General features: G+C 46.3%; 1 protein-coding gene across 13 annotated transcripts in view; it reads right to left on the bottom strand.

Moving 5' to 3' along the window:
* The window catches only part of RGS6 (regulator of G protein signaling 6), a 483,104-nt gene that overhangs the window by 58,962 nt on the left and 408,973 nt on the right, over window positions 1–15,169 (bottom strand). For 12 of the 13 annotated variants that reach the window (XM_037127608.2, XM_053673229.1, XM_037127515.2 and 9 more), the window contains 5 exons: window positions 12,409–12,485; window positions 9,992–10,073; window positions 8,511–8,585; window positions 7,667–7,765; window positions 6,502–6,563 (listed from right to left, as the gene is read on the bottom strand). In XM_037127608.2, coding sequence (XP_036983503.1) covers window positions 6,502–6,563; window positions 7,667–7,765; window positions 8,511–8,585; window positions 9,992–10,073; window positions 12,409–12,485 — 395 coding nt within the window. The remainder of the gene's footprint in view (window positions 1–6,501; window positions 6,564–7,666; window positions 7,766–8,510; window positions 8,586–9,991; window positions 10,074–12,408; window positions 12,486–15,169) is intronic. The other variant, XM_053673234.1, reaches the window with a different exon arrangement.

The raw sequence follows: 15,169 nt of genomic DNA, 5'->3' as shown, positions 1-15,169 counted from the left end.
TGTGTGTGTGTGTGGACAGGACAAGCCCACTCATGGGCTTCATTGTCGGGTCACTGGGTGGCTTGCCAGTCTTTCCACTAGAGCTCAAAACGAGGGATCTGGCTTCTTTCCTCTGGTACATTCAGTTTTCTCTAGAGCAGGGGTAGGCGAACTTTCTGGAAGACCCAGATAATAAATATTTTAGGCTTTGAGGGCCAGATGGTGCCTGTTGCAACTACTCAGCTTTTTTTTTTTGCACAAAAGCAGCCATAGTCAATTCTTACATGAATACATGTGACTCTCATTTCACCATGGTTTAGTTGGTTGGAGTATCATCCAATTAACTGAAAGGTTGGAGGTTTGATTCCTGGTCAGGACATGTGCGTGGGTCCCAGATTTGGTATCCAGTCAGGGCTCATATGAGAGAGGCAACCAATGGACGTTTCTCTCTTGCATTGATGTTTCTCTCCTTCTCTCTTTCCCTTCCTTCCCTCTCTCTAAAAGCAATATGCATGTCCTTGGATGAGGATTAAAAAAAAACCAGACAGGAAGAGGGTCCAATTAGAAAGGGAAACAAAAAGTGGAGCGGCATTGCAGAGAGGAAAGAAGAAAGTTTAGTTCTCATGAGTTCATTAATCTAATTCGTTTTTCACATTGCAGAAGGTGAGGGAGGGCAGAGACTATAAAGAAAGAACTCCTTAACTGCAGGTCATTCAGAGACAATATATTCAGTAGAGAATCCCAGGATGAGTGAGGGATGGGCAGGTGAAGTCAGCCCCTTGGAAAGAAGAGCACGTGCAAGGCCAGGTATACCAGCCTTCCTAGATCACCATCGAAAGGCAATCACCTTGGCTACAATGTTACCTCGGATATTTTCTATTCTGTCACCTAAGATGGGCGGGGAGAAAAGATGAGCAAGAACCCTGCAGTCTCTGGAATCCCATAAAAGTGAAGTTGTAATGACCTCCTTGGCTCCTGTTTTTTTCCCTCTTCCCTGAAACTATCATTAGACATTAAGCTCACAGACTTCTATCACCCTTGCAGGTTTTTAATAGACCCTTAGGGTACACAGTCCCTTGCTGTCTTATCTCATTTTATTAATTACACTTCATGATCACAGAGGGTCAGGAGGCAGAGGAGGAAACAGCATCCGATTTCAGGGAGCAGCAGCAATCTTGAGACAGGCGAGATGATGATAAAAAATCAATTCAGCCATCAGCTGTGAGGCACAGATGCTCCCTGGGAAGGGTGAGGATGAGCCGAGCACCAGAGCAGATACACAAGGACACAACTTGATATCTCCGTGTGTGGCAGTCTGGTGTGATTCCTGCAGGGCCACTGCAGATGGGGAGAAGTCTCTGGGGACACCCAGCAAACACGGAGACTTTCCAGAACATTTGGAACTGAAATGTAAATTTTTGCATTCTCAGAGTTGGTCTGTCCAGTGCTGTAAGTCTTGGGTGAATAAAGAAGGGGTTCCTCGAGGACCCTCATGAAGAGGAGTAAGACCTCTTTTATTGAGCAACTTAAATTGTTGAGAGAATACAGTCAGACATGTGAGCACAAGGGCATCTTTCCACAGTGAAATAAGCTCTATGCCTCAAGGCTCATTGTCTGTTATTCATAAGAGTGCATCTCTCAGTGAAGACTCTTGCGTTGGGCTTAAGGCTAAGGAACTCGGTTATTTGATTTCCGAGTGTAGTAGACCAATGTCGAAAAAATGAAGTCTGTTTCCCTAGGCCTCGAATCTGGTCTCAACTTGTCACTTGCTTTAGCCAATAAAGTGCAGCAGAAGTGACTGAGTGCCAGTTCCAAGCTTCAAGAGACTGGACATGCTTTTGTTCTGTCTCTTGGAATCCTGCTGTCCCCATGTGAACAAGTTAAACTAGCCTGTTGGAGGATAGGGGACTGTGTGAGCCCAGTTGTCCCAGCTGAGGTCATTCTAAAGCAGCTGAAGCCAAACATGTGGGACAGCCCGGCCAAGATCACCGGGCTGCCTACCCAATGCACAGCTGCACACGGACACCTGGGGGAGCCCAGCAGAGGCAGCTGGCACAGAGACACGTGAGCAGCAATGAGTTGCCTGTTGTCTGAAGCCACTACATTTTTGAGGTGTTTTGTTACGCAGCAATAGCTACCTGCTACACATGGTCTGCCACAGATTGGCAATGGGAGTTGCTAAGGGAGCAGGAAGGGCTACTGGAGACAAGTAGGTTGACAGGAACAAGAATATAATCCAACCACTAAAAAGCAGAAACAGAGACTCAAAGGATATAATGGCCTGGGGCCATGGGGAAAGGGGAGTCGTTTGTGGCACTTTTAAGACCCTGAACACTGACAGAATTTTAAAGTGCAGTGTAAGAACACTGACCCTGAGCCATCCAGAAAAATGAACTGAAACGTGTGTCCTTTCTTCAAGAAGGCAAGCACGTGAACCACAATGGAGACAGATTCTCATTTACAAGAGCACGGATAAAAAGCTTCAAGTGTTAAGCTTTATTTATCTGGAGAATTCATTTGTGTGTGCAGGGACCGTACTTCCTGATACAAAAATTAGGTAACACCTCAGACTGGCTTTTGTACTGTTCTTTGCAGCTATAAAAGGCAGCCTAGGAAATGTAGTTTGGTTGCCAGGATGTTGGCGTTTCGGAAACATTTAACCACTTGTGGGGACAATGGGGAGGAATAGTTGAAACTGAGTGGACCAGAGAAAATCTGTGAAGAGCCAGCCTCTTCATGCACGGCCTCACCCTCCCCAAAGGCACCACATTATTGGCAGCCAAGCGGGACAGACATGCGGACGGCAGGGCCAGCCTTAGGCCGTGTGCAGGGCGGGGCTCTCTGTTTAGGAGACTGGGAAGAAAGAGGAAAGAGTTACACGGGCACAAAGCTGCCACCTGTAGGTCCGGCCTCACTCCTCAGCCTGCCCTTCGTCTGTTCTTCAGAACCCAGTTCATTCTATCTCATGTCCTTGAACTTGTTCCTTTCCAAAGCACTGTTTATCCCCACACTGGATAATAATAATAATAATCACTCACATTCACGGTATGTGTGGCTAGTGCCAAGGACTGGACCAAGCTCATGCGGTGGGTTAACTCATTAACCCTGTAAGCTAAGTATTGCTGCTCTCTCCCCTTTGCAGAGGGAGGATCCAAACCCAAGGGCTGGCTCCACACCCAGCCCTAAACTGTTCTGCTCTACCCGTTTAGTTTGCAGAGTTCCCTTATTCCCTTCCTGACTGGGTCTGGCAGCACCCTTTGACCCAACCCTGACTCCTGCCTTTTTAGGACAGGACTTTCACAACCATCAACACTCCCACCCGTCCAGGCATCAGTGCCCAGGGGACTAAGTGAAAAGTGGGGTGGACTTGTTCTCAGGGGGATGAGGCCTTTTCCCTGATGCTTCTGGCTGACTACTATGGCTCACCTGAAGCAGGCCAGGAAGCCAGGTCTTGCATGGAGATGTGCGTGCCCATCTGAGATAGCTCAGTGTTCACCTCTGGGGGGCTGAGCAGTCTGCACCCGAGGCCAGCTGCCAGTGCCGCCTCCCTGCCCCCACCCAGCACAGCCCGCAACAGACCAAGACTCCAGGCTGCTTTATCTCCTGCTAACACCCGCTCCTCTCCCTCCTCCTCTCTATCTGGGAGTTTCCTGGTGACTCTAATGAAAAACCCTTGTGTCACATTGAAAAGTTGCCAGTTATTGCTGCTGGGAATAAAGTCCAGTCTCTGCAGGCAGAGACATACGAAAGTTTCAAACTGGGGAGGGAAAAGTAGCTGTTGGAATAATCTCTTCAAGGTGAGTAGCCTCTCAAGCAAAATGGGATGGCGCCAGGTGGGCCCCCTGACGGCAATAAAACAGACAATGGACCCTGCCAGGCTCCCTCCCCTCGCTGTGGCTGCGTGAGGAGACGCACACCTTATCAGTACACCTGCCTGTGTGGACCTCCCTAGAGCCGACTGGTTCAGGCTCTTTCCTCACACCCCAACTGTTATTGTAGGTCTTTAGCAAGGAAAGGGGAGCAAAGGAGCCAGACACTGAGCTTAATCCACTGGGAAGCTGTAGACAGGTAGCAACAGCCTCACACCCCAGGGGATTATAGCTCACTCCACCAAGGCAATTAATACCTTCTCGATTGTTGGATTATTTTGGGGAGTCCATGGGGAGATGGTGGACCAGGGAGGCCTGTCAGTCCAAGTGGGGAATGGACCCAATCCAAAGCCCATGGAAACGTGAGAAGTTGGTCGATCATTTTGAGAAAGCACCTGGTCTAACACAAACCCAAGCTCCTGGTTATAAGCCCAGGGGAACAAAGAAGCTCGCCCTCTTGCTTGTGACCCGCACTCACACGCTGCATGCACCTGCTCTCTCGTGGCCTCCGGGGGGGGGGGCCTGAATACTGCAGCACAGCAGTGGACTATGGCTGGAAACCCACGCTAAGCTAGCTGGAAGCTGGACTGCACTGGACTTCAATATGCAGCAGAAATTCTGCACAGTGGCCTTCGTCCTGGTCCTACTGAAGACAAGACTGGACTTTTTCCACGGTGAGACAGATGGAGATGGGACATTGGAAAGTCAGGAGGGGGCCCCTTTAATGCTGATGAATGTACATTGTCAATAAGCTATACCACAGAGCCACGTTCTCCTGTGCGGGGCTCAGGAAATTCTTTTCCTTGAGACCCGCAAGAGCCTCACTTCCACCAAGAGCACAAGGATAAGATAAAGCTGGGTGTCCCTTTCGAGGTGAGCTCTAAGTGGTGGACCATGGCTTCATCTGGTCCTCAGATACCTGGTCAGTCCACTTGCACATAACACCAAATGCAGGTTCCTTAGATCTACCTGGAACCACCGAATTCAGATTTCCAGAGCTAGGGTCGGGGATCTCCATGCTTCACCCCCACCCTCCCCTGGATCATCATGCTCAAAACCACTAGACCTGAGCAGCGAGCACCAGGGAAAGAGGCTCTTACGCACGCTCTCCTGGGATGGCAAACTCTCCAGTGCCCCCTGAAGGCAGGCATTGCTGGCACCGCCCCTCATGGCAGCCTGGGACAGCCATTCTTGTCCCTTGTTCATAGAGAAAGTAGCTCATCATTCCTTACACCAAAGAAGTTAAGGTCATCCCAGCTATGTCACCCACCAGTTCCCCTCAGGGACAAAGGCAACCACTGTGAGATTTAAAAAGCAATTTTAAATGGGGTGCGCCAAAGCCCCACTTTATGACAGTGGAGTGAGGTGGCCCCACAGCCTGCACAATTGGCCGAAACTGTGACTCAAGAATGACCGGTCTCTGTCTGCGCTGAGCTCCAGCCACGGCCACCTCCTGAAGAATTTGCATCGGGGAAAAGAGGAGTATCCGCGATGCTCAATGGGGGTGACTTTGCCCTCCCAGGGGACATTTGGCAATGTGGGCAGACATGTTTGGTTCTCACAATCGTGAGGTGAGCAGAGGTTGGGGATGCTGCTAAACACCTTACAATGCACAGGACAGCCTCCCGCCACAAAGAAGTATTCAGCTCAGAATGTCTACAGTGACACCATTGAGAAACACTGGGCTAGATGTGAGATGCCATCAAAGACATGAACCCTGATCCAGGACGTCCTTGGGCACCTCGAGGCAGAGCACTAATTCAGGCTTTGAGTTGTGGAGGAAGGTTTTCTTAGGCTCAGTTTGTTATTCGTCTAGAAGGAAGGGACCAGTAGGCAAAGGCTTATAGGTTGAGCACACATCCAGCCCCCTGCGTGAGCTGGGCTTAAAGACCCACTTTCCTCTCAGAGCCAATAAATACTAGCCTTTGACTTAAGCCCTTGATCCTTCAGATATTTATTGGTCATCGCTTTAACAGTAGCTCACCGACGAAAAAACGTTCAGTTTGCGTGCTGCCTGATCAGATTTATTCTGTACGGATTCCCCAGGTGGTCTCCCCTCTTCACTGAGAGTTCAAAAACAGACCATTTAGTTGACAAAATTGAGTCTCCCACGAGTTAACAGAGTGGAACCAGCTCCTGGCGCAGATCGTAGCGCGAATGCTGTGCGGGAGCCAGGCTGCAGGTGCCAGATATTCTCTTTACAGTTGATTCGATGCAGTTCAGTGGCTGATGGTGTGTGGAGGCGAACGCCTCCCGATGCTTCGGTCCCCTCCTGTCTGCACGGCTAACGCACAATTCCTTTCCTGCTATAAAGTGAATCTGGGCATTTTATAGCTGAAAAGGGAGCCATTCCACTTAAATTAATCAAGGGGCTCAAGGCAAAAGAGTATTATGTAGCTTTTAAGGACATTTGACCTTGATTGACAAGGTCCTGAAAAGCTTCAGCAGCAGAACATTTCTTGACGTCACTCTGGGGAGGTCTGCTGTCTCAGTTGTAAGCTGTGCCCGTGGGCCCTGTGGCCTTTCCACCCGTCGGTTTATGGGACGCCTCCGGTCTGCCTCTCGGCATGGGACACACGTATTAACCACACCCTGTAACATTTCTCCCTGGTTAAGTTAGAAGACAGTAGTGATTTTACCGAGGGAAACATACCTTTCAGCCACTTTTGACATTTTTAAACAATGTCTGTCAATCTGTGCATTCAAAAACGTTATCTGGGGAAAGACATAACAGAGGTGTTAAGACCAAACTAGAATTTCTTTGTTTCCTTTCATCTCGGGAACCCAAATCCTGTATTTCTACCAAGATCCTAGCACCCCCTCTGGACAGACTTCGACCTTGCACTTTTGCACTTCAGCAACCCTTCTGCCCTGTTGAAGATTTCTAGTGCCATCGGGATTCACAGTTCAGCCTGGGTCGTACATTCTCTGCACTGCGCTACAGCCGAGGTCCTGATGCCCAAAGGGATGGGAAACTTGAAGGCAGTACTTAGTCTACAAAGCTTAGCGGCAGCATGGACAGGTGACACACACACTGTAACACCTGGCTTGACTAATCCCCAGTGATCTTCCTCGGCACACCTTTCACACCTACGTCACACGCATGTGCTCAGTGTACTTGACTAGAATCGTCAAATAGCTGTTTTCCACACATCTGTTTCCTCATTCCCACCCAATAATACACTTGCCAAGGGCAGGCGCTTAACTCCTTGGGGTTCCATCCCCCCCCGCCCCAGCCACAGAAGCCAATAGAGCATGAGGTAAGGAGTAGACTCGAAGTTACTTCATTATCAGTGAACCCCCAGAAAGGAGTAATGTCATTGGCTATTGTCTTCTGACTTGGGTTGACCAGTTAACTCTTCATCATAAACATAACATTCAACCAAATAATACTGAAACGACTTTGGAGTGGAGCTTACTTTATTCGTAAACAGTCCCTTTATATCAGAGCCATAAGTCAGTGGTCCTGGACTAGCTTACTCTGGAAGCACATTACAATTTTATTGAGGACCCTGAAACACAAGTCCCTCCCTGCTCCAGCTTCTGGGGAGACCCAACCATCGCAGTCTCCCCGTGGCACTGGGATAACTCATTTACATCCTTCTCTCATCACCGGTGAAGGAACTTGGTAGAGCATTTTCGCTCTCAGGCTTCCACGGGTTGTTCACACACAGCACTCAAAGGTTCTAGTCACCCACAGCTGGGTTTCACTGTGGTTTCCAGGAACTCAAAGCTCACTAACGTTTCAGAGATGAACACTAAAAGGGTTTCAGACATGCCACATCTCCTTCTGGGAGGGTGGGAGTCAACTGATTTACCTGTTTCCGAATGTCCTCTTTTGTAGTTTTCCTGATTGGCTGACTGGGTATGTGCACGGGGCTCTGGGACTGGGACTCTTCCGTCACCCCATACACTGACTGGAGAAGAAGCAAGGAAACAGAATCATGCACCCTGGAGCTGAAGGGGGTTTGGGGGTGAGCTAGCTCCACCACTCACCCAATCAATCCCACACTGACATCCCAACAGTAAATGATCAGCCTCCACCTGAATTTCTCCAGTGATGGGAACTCTGTCTCTGAGGCAGCCCTGCCCTATCTGTGGGTCACCACTGCTGGAAGGACTGTCCTTTTATTGAGCCAAAATGGCCTCCTTGTATATGAGTGTTTTTCCCAACACTCATAGGGTCCATAGACCATCTGCAAAGAATAGCCCCGGGGCACCTGGTAAGGATGCACATTGCTGAGCCCCACGTGGACCTACTGAGTCAGAATCTTTGTGGGTGGAGTTTAAGAATCTGTACTTTTCTCAACTGCCCCAGGTGACTCTGAGGCAGATCGAGGACACAAGCCAGTTGGAGGACGATTATGCACGAAGGTCCCTGGATGCTCCATTGGCCTGCGCACATGACGTGCCTGTCTGGACAAACTTGAGATGGCAGGGTTTCAGATTTTGTGCTTTTAAGGTAAACAGTTTTCTAGCCTCAGTTTCTTCACATGCCTGCCCACAGCTATGGCTACTTTTTAAGTTGTCGTGAGTGTTAGAAACAGATTAAAGACGGTCTTTGCTTTGGGAAAGAAACAAAACCGCATGGGGTATGCAATGCATAGCTGAAATCAAGGGCCATTTGCATAAAAAATTTTTACTTTAGCTCAACTAGCGAACCTTTTTAACCTTTTGTGGGTTCTTCAAGCGTCGACATTTTCTGATATCCATTTCTGTGGTGTTCACGCAGCCTGGCTGAGAAAAAAATCATCACATAAATTACTTAGTCAAAATCACCCCTCCCACTCAGCCCAAGTGACACCAGCAGGGCCAATCTTGATCCTTCCCATTACGTGTGCCGCAAGATTAGTTCCATTTTGCCATGTACATTTTTTTTTTTACAAAGACGTGAATGTGTTCCTCTGTAGAGTTCTCATAGGAAATATGAAAGCCCACCTATGTCAGGATGCTATGTAAAGTATAGTGCACAGTTTATAAGAGCAAACTTACTATTCTAAGTGACAAGGTCACTGCGGTCACAGCCTTTGTTATTTCACATATCTAACCAACTAAAAACGTTCCAATGTCAGGATAGGGAGTTAGTTCTTTAGTTTTTCTCTTAACCAGTTTTTAGGATGGCTAAAATAGTATATTCATTTTAGTTCCATTTCATGAGGGAAATGCAAGATCTGTGTTAGTAATACGAGATTAGAAATGCAGTCAGATATCATTACTCTTGGATTTCATATTTGTGAATTTGCCTACCTGCTAAAACATATTCATAACCCCTAAATCAATACTTGGGGTGCCTCTGCGGTCATTTATGTGTGACATAAATATGACAGAGCCACACATATTTGAGTTGTCCATTGTGCATGTTTCCAGCTGAGGTGGAATAAGGTGACACTCTGCCTCCTTGTTTCAACTCTTGATACTGTAAATAAGTGTCCTTTCCAAGGTCTGTTTAGTGCCACTCTGCACATTTCTGTGGTTTTTTTTTTGTTGGTGATTTCGTTGTTTACAATGGCCACCAAGCACAGTGCCGAAGGGCTGTCTAGGGCTCCTGTGTGCCTTGCGGATAAAATACGTGTGTTAGTGATGCTTCACTCTGCCCTGAGCCATAGCGCTGTTGGCTGTGAGTTCAATGTTCATGAGTCCACAATATACAGTAAAGCATCTTTAGGCGGAAATACCCATTAAATAAGGTTATGCCTTGATCAGCTGATGCAACGGTTCAAATCAGGGATTCAGCAGCGGCTCAGCATTCACTGATTTAGTGTTTGCAGCCATTTTATGGAATGTAACTGTGAATAATAAGAACTGGTTGCATTTGAAATCGAATATTCTAAGATTTAGAGTTGAACAACGGTAAATCTGGAGATTGCTTATTTTGGGACTGTAAACTTCTGGGGCCCAAAGGTCCCAGGTAGAATTCTCTATCTCCATTCTGTATTTTCATGGATGGATAATTTATAAAAGGTAGAACTGGTATACATTCCAGAAAATCTGCTGAGATTATATGAAACAATGGCAAAACCATTTCACAAACCTCAGCAATTTTCTTAAGAATGAGACATCTGGTGGCTAAAGATAGTCATTTCTTTCACAAGAAGGAAGTGGGGAAATAAGAAAACCTAGAGAACGGAGCAGAGCCTTCTCACCACTGGCCTGTGGACATCCCAAAAGGCCCGTTCTTGACTATCCAAAATTTTCCTTTCTGTCTTGTCCTTTTTCCGATCAATCCTGTAAGAGAAGGGGAAGGAAATTGTATCTTTTGCATTCTGTGCCCCGTGCTGCCAGGCGCTGAGGGCACACAGGACAGTGGGCACGTGCGTGGTCCCTGCTCTGTGCAGAGTACAGGTAGATAAGTCCCCCACGGCGACCTCAGGAAGTCTGCACAGGGCGAGAGAACTCGTTTTAGATCAGACTGCTGATTCCCATACGTGTGAGATGGACGTGGAGGGCCCAAGGAGAGGACGGGGAGCTCCGGTCCATCTGAATTGTTATTTAATTATTAAGAACGGAATCATCCACTGACAATCGAAAGTGGATACTGTCTGTGTACTCAAGTTACAGGAAGGACTAACCATAGGCTCACAGTGTTTCATCCTCAATTTGAAAGTTAGCTTTAGATTCTGAGCTGGTAGAAAATGTCTTCGAAATGCTGCAATCATGTGTTTTAAGAGTCACTTAAACCATCTGGCTTTCTAATAGCAGAGTAATAGCCCTAGTGTGTGACAAGATTCAGAAGGCAAGTATCATGGGCCTCAGCTGGGGGAGGCACAGATTGCAAGAGGGAAATCACAGGTGACGTGACAAAGACAGATTCTATGTGCTGATCAGGAACATAGATAAGAGGCTTTAAAATACAAAAGCCTGTATTACTTCATATCCTCTCTCTAAGTAAAAAGTAACTCAGATTAATCGCTGTGTAACCTTTGGTTCTTGGCTCTCCTGGGAGCAATTTAGTTTACTGGACTGAAATAAGCCCATACTCACCCTGTGATTTTTGTGATAATTACTGTGCACTTAAATGGCCCACGATTATAATGTAATCGCAGAGTTAATAAAAAAGTTAATCAAGAAATACCATATATGCACAAAGTGGCAATCTCCCCTCCTTTACAACATGCCATGTTGTGTGATTCTAAAAGTACAAATTAGCTCTTCTTTGCTTCCTGGTGGCTTCTGAGTACATGGACTCAGTCCTGCCTCTTTCTTACCCACTCGCCCACCCTCCTGCTTTCTCCTTCCTCAGGGTCCTGCTGCAGCTCAAGCACCCAGTGCCTGGGGTCCATCTCCTTTAGAGGCTGCTGGGAGCACCGGGGTGGGCAGCAGGTGCCGGAATACCATGTGGTAGAAAGACAGAGATTGCAAAGAGAGGGGGAGGGTTATGGCACTGTGCCGGCCATGGGACCCCACGGCCTGAGGTCATTTTTAGCCATACCCATGATCAGTGCTTACCCACATAGCTGGAGACCTAGCCCTGGGCGATGGGCTGAGACACTGCCCAGAGAATGCAAAGGGGGTCCTTTAAAGACCCCAAGGGGGGCCCTGCTCAGATGCAAGTCGTGCCCAGAGGAAAGGTACTCACCTTCTCCCAGCTCAGCATCCCTATCCCTCCCCTCCTCTGACCCATTTCTTTTGTTAACCCTCCTGACAGAACCACAGACCCCTGGCAGAAAGGCTAAGAGGGAACCCGACCTGAGCAAGTCCATGTCCCGGAACTGAAAGAATCTGGTTGACAACCATGTGTGTGGGCTAGAGACACTCACTGCCCACTTCTCCTGTTTCCTTAGAGAGGACGGAATTTCTACTACGCTCTCTGGGAGGAAACATATGGGGAAAACACTCTGACTTATCTCCTTCTTTCATTTCTTGTACTCCAGGGCAGGAAGAGTGGCGTAACTTACTGGAGGATTTGAGAGAAGAAACTGAGCAAGCTCAGGCTGGCTCTTTCTGAACGCCTGTTCTCTGCATGCAGTAAGCTCACGGGGGTCAACTCTGCCCTGGTGGGTAATTTTAATTCCAGGGTGGAAGTCTAAGGACATGGACCCAAAGTCATGTACTATACATCTAGCTTTTATCAGTAATAATCTGACATTTCAGACTCCGAATGTCTGACTTCTGTGCTTTAGTTTTGATTGGTTCTGAACCCCCGGGGGTGGGGTGCAGTGAAACTGGGTGAGGGGCTACTTGTTGGCCTCCTTAAAACTAACTATGTTTTCCTGTGAAGACAAAATCTCCAGATCTACAGGTCTGATGTTTTTCAGCCTCTGAGCACAGGAGAAGAATTGAACATGCCTTTGGGGAATTAAATACATCTTCTTATAACCAGAGTTCTACATTTGGGAGGAATGCTACTGTCTGCTGGAACACACATTTTTGAAGTTATTTTAGAGTGCCATTGGTTACAAAGGTGACCCTGACTTCTGCTCAGATGCTCTCATGAGAGGCGACAGGGACTGACCACAGCTGGCCAGCCGTGGAAGGAGAACTTTGGCAACCACACACTCGCACCACCTCCAAATCCCAGAGACTTTTTCTCTTTGCAAGGCTCTCCATTCAGTTCACCTACTTTACTTGGGCTTCTGCTTGCATAAAGATGAATTCCCACTTCCTTGCAAAGGCCCTCTGGAGTCTTGCTAGGTTTTCCTAATGAGAAATGAAAATGAATGAGAAGGCATTAATCATCGTAAGTTGGCACATCGACACCTATGCTTATTACAGGGCAGCCATCTATTTTGGTTACTCCCAACAAAATAGCAGGGCCCCACTTTAAATCCACTGGACATGAACCCAATTTGACTTTGCACTAGACCTGGCTGTATGGAGCATGACTATTAATATTCATTTCCATACCCATTAAGTTTGAAGTCTCTGTGGTTCATCTGATGCTTCTCTTATTGTGTACTTTACAAGAACATTACTCAAGCAGCCCTTGTCAAAGCCACCGAAGAGCAGGTAAATGGTTTGTGGCTATGCACACAGGCTTTGGGGAAGGGACAAGGCGGTCTTTGCAACCTACTGGACATCTCCGATAGCAACACTAAGAATGGATTTCTCAAGACTCAGCTCCCAGCAGGGGTCTCGGAAGGGGGCAGGAAAGAACCCAGAGGACCTGGCACTAATGTCTTTGAAAGTCCAGGTTCGGTAGTAGGAAAGAAGGAGGATCCATGTTTGTGATGTTCATGAAAGGAAAACCCCAAAACAGAAAGAAAGCAAAGGCATCCAGTGCCACCTTGAGAGGAAGAGGGAAGAAACTTTCTCTAAGTCTGTAGACTTATCTAGGGACACAACAGGACAGTGAGGGGGGGTGTTTGACAGGTCCCCTAATGATCTGCCTAATGCTGATGGAATGCCAGGCCGGAGCCCACATTGTGCTATGTATTTTCATAGAGCTCATGCCAACACGAATTGATTACTCCCATTAGTGGATTATTAATATAAAAGGAGCCTCAGCTGAAGATCAACACATGGAAATTCAGTTATTTAGGCTTGGTGTCAAGTACCTCAAAAAACCCATCCTTTTGATTCTTCCATTGTTTACTGGAAGCAAAGCTGGTAATGCCTACATGCCAGGCACTTGGGGAACAGTTATATAAATTACGGCACAGTCATACCATGGAATACTAGGCAGCCATTAAAATGATAATGTAGATCATTATTACTTCCATGAAAAGATTCTCAACATACTTACAGTATAAGATTGGGAAAGAAGTAGTTTGCACAATAATGTTTATGATATCATTCAGGTCTTTTGTGAAGAAAAAATGTATGTACAGGAAAAAGCTTTGGGGAGACAGCTTACAGCTTCTTTTCTCTCCTTTCTTTGTTGTTTGAATGTTTGTTTTTACCAAGAGCATATGTAATAATAAAATGACTGCATTTTGGAAACAAAAAACTTTTTTTTGTTTCTAAGCACTTTTACAAAGAACTTTAACCTGAACAAACATGTTAATGCCATATTTTTCACAAATACCAAAGCACAACATTATATAGCAGAAGAAGAAAAAAACAAATATTACCTCCTTTGGACAGTTTGTGAAAATTTAGCCCATTTCCCCCATTATCAGTAGCCCCTATAAAGTTTAGTTTGGGGGAAATATTCTTTCAGCAAAAGTTAAAAATATTAAAAAAATTATCTGTGAAAATCAAGTTCTCTCGAGACAGGCTCTGTTAATGGATATGAGTGTGCTGGTGGGCCTCCGGTTCTTGCATGGAACCACATGTTGTGGGAGGGGGTGGAGGGGGAGGCAGTTGGGAGAGCACACACTTCATTTGACAGTCATCTGTCTTCTGGATTGAACTTGATCTTCAGATTCTGCCTCTACTGCCAAGCAAAGGTGACTTGGGTATAAAGATGCAGTTAAAAATCAATCATATATTAAAATAAAAAATTAGCATATAGCAAATTAAAACTTACTGTATTATATATTAAATTTACTTTTTCCCTCTTGGTGTACAGTTTTATGAATTTGAACACATGCCTGGATTCATGTAACTACCATCACAATCAGAATACATAATAGTTCCTTCACTTCCCCAAACTCATTCACACTCTCTTTATAGCCACACCCTACCTCCGCTCATATCTCACAGCCACCACTAACCTGTTTCCCTCATGATAGTTGTGTATTTAAAATAATGTCACATAAATGGGATAGCACAGTTTGTAACCTTTGAGACAGGCTTCCTTTGTGCAGCATGTCTTTGATACTCATCCAAGGGGTTGCATATATTACGTGGTTGTTCCTTTTGACTGCAGAGTAGTATTCCACTATAAGGATGTATCAGAGGTTAGTTAACCGTTCACCTGTTAAAGTTCATTCGAGTTGTTTGTAGCTTTTGATCATCACAAATAAGACTACTATGAACATTACTGCACAGGTTTTGGTGTGAACCTAAGTTCTGACTCAGTAGGATTGCTTGATTATATGAAAACCGTATGTTTAACTTTATAGGAAACTGCCCAACCATTTTCCAGCACGGCTGTACCATTTTGCATTTCCACCGGCAGTGTGGGAGAGTGCCAGTTGTTCCACATTCTCACCAGCACTTGGCATTATCAGTACTTTTTATTTTAGCCACCCTAATATGTGAGGTAGTACCTAGCATGGATTTAATCTTAGTGAATGATGAACATTTTCCATGAGCTTATTACTCATCTTTCTGTCATCTTTGGTGAAGTGGCTGTTCAAGTTCTTGGCCCATTTATAAGTGTAGTTGTTTTCTGTTTGCTGAGTTTTGAGAGTGCTTAACATAAAGGTGCAATTTTATTGCGATGTAAGAGGGGCTGAGAACAAAGGAGGGGAAATAGAAGAGATTTCCTTTCCACT

This window comes from Artibeus jamaicensis, unplaced genomic scaffold (genome assembly GCF_021234435.1).
Source record: "Artibeus jamaicensis isolate MK-2021 breed Jamaican fruit bat unplaced genomic scaffold, CSHL_Jam_final contig_851, whole genome shotgun sequence".
Taxonomy (NCBI): domain Eukaryota; kingdom Metazoa; phylum Chordata; class Mammalia; order Chiroptera; family Phyllostomidae; genus Artibeus; species Artibeus jamaicensis.
The sequence above is the reverse complement of the archived record's forward strand: the minus strand, read 5'-3'. Positions and strand labels throughout refer to the sequence as shown.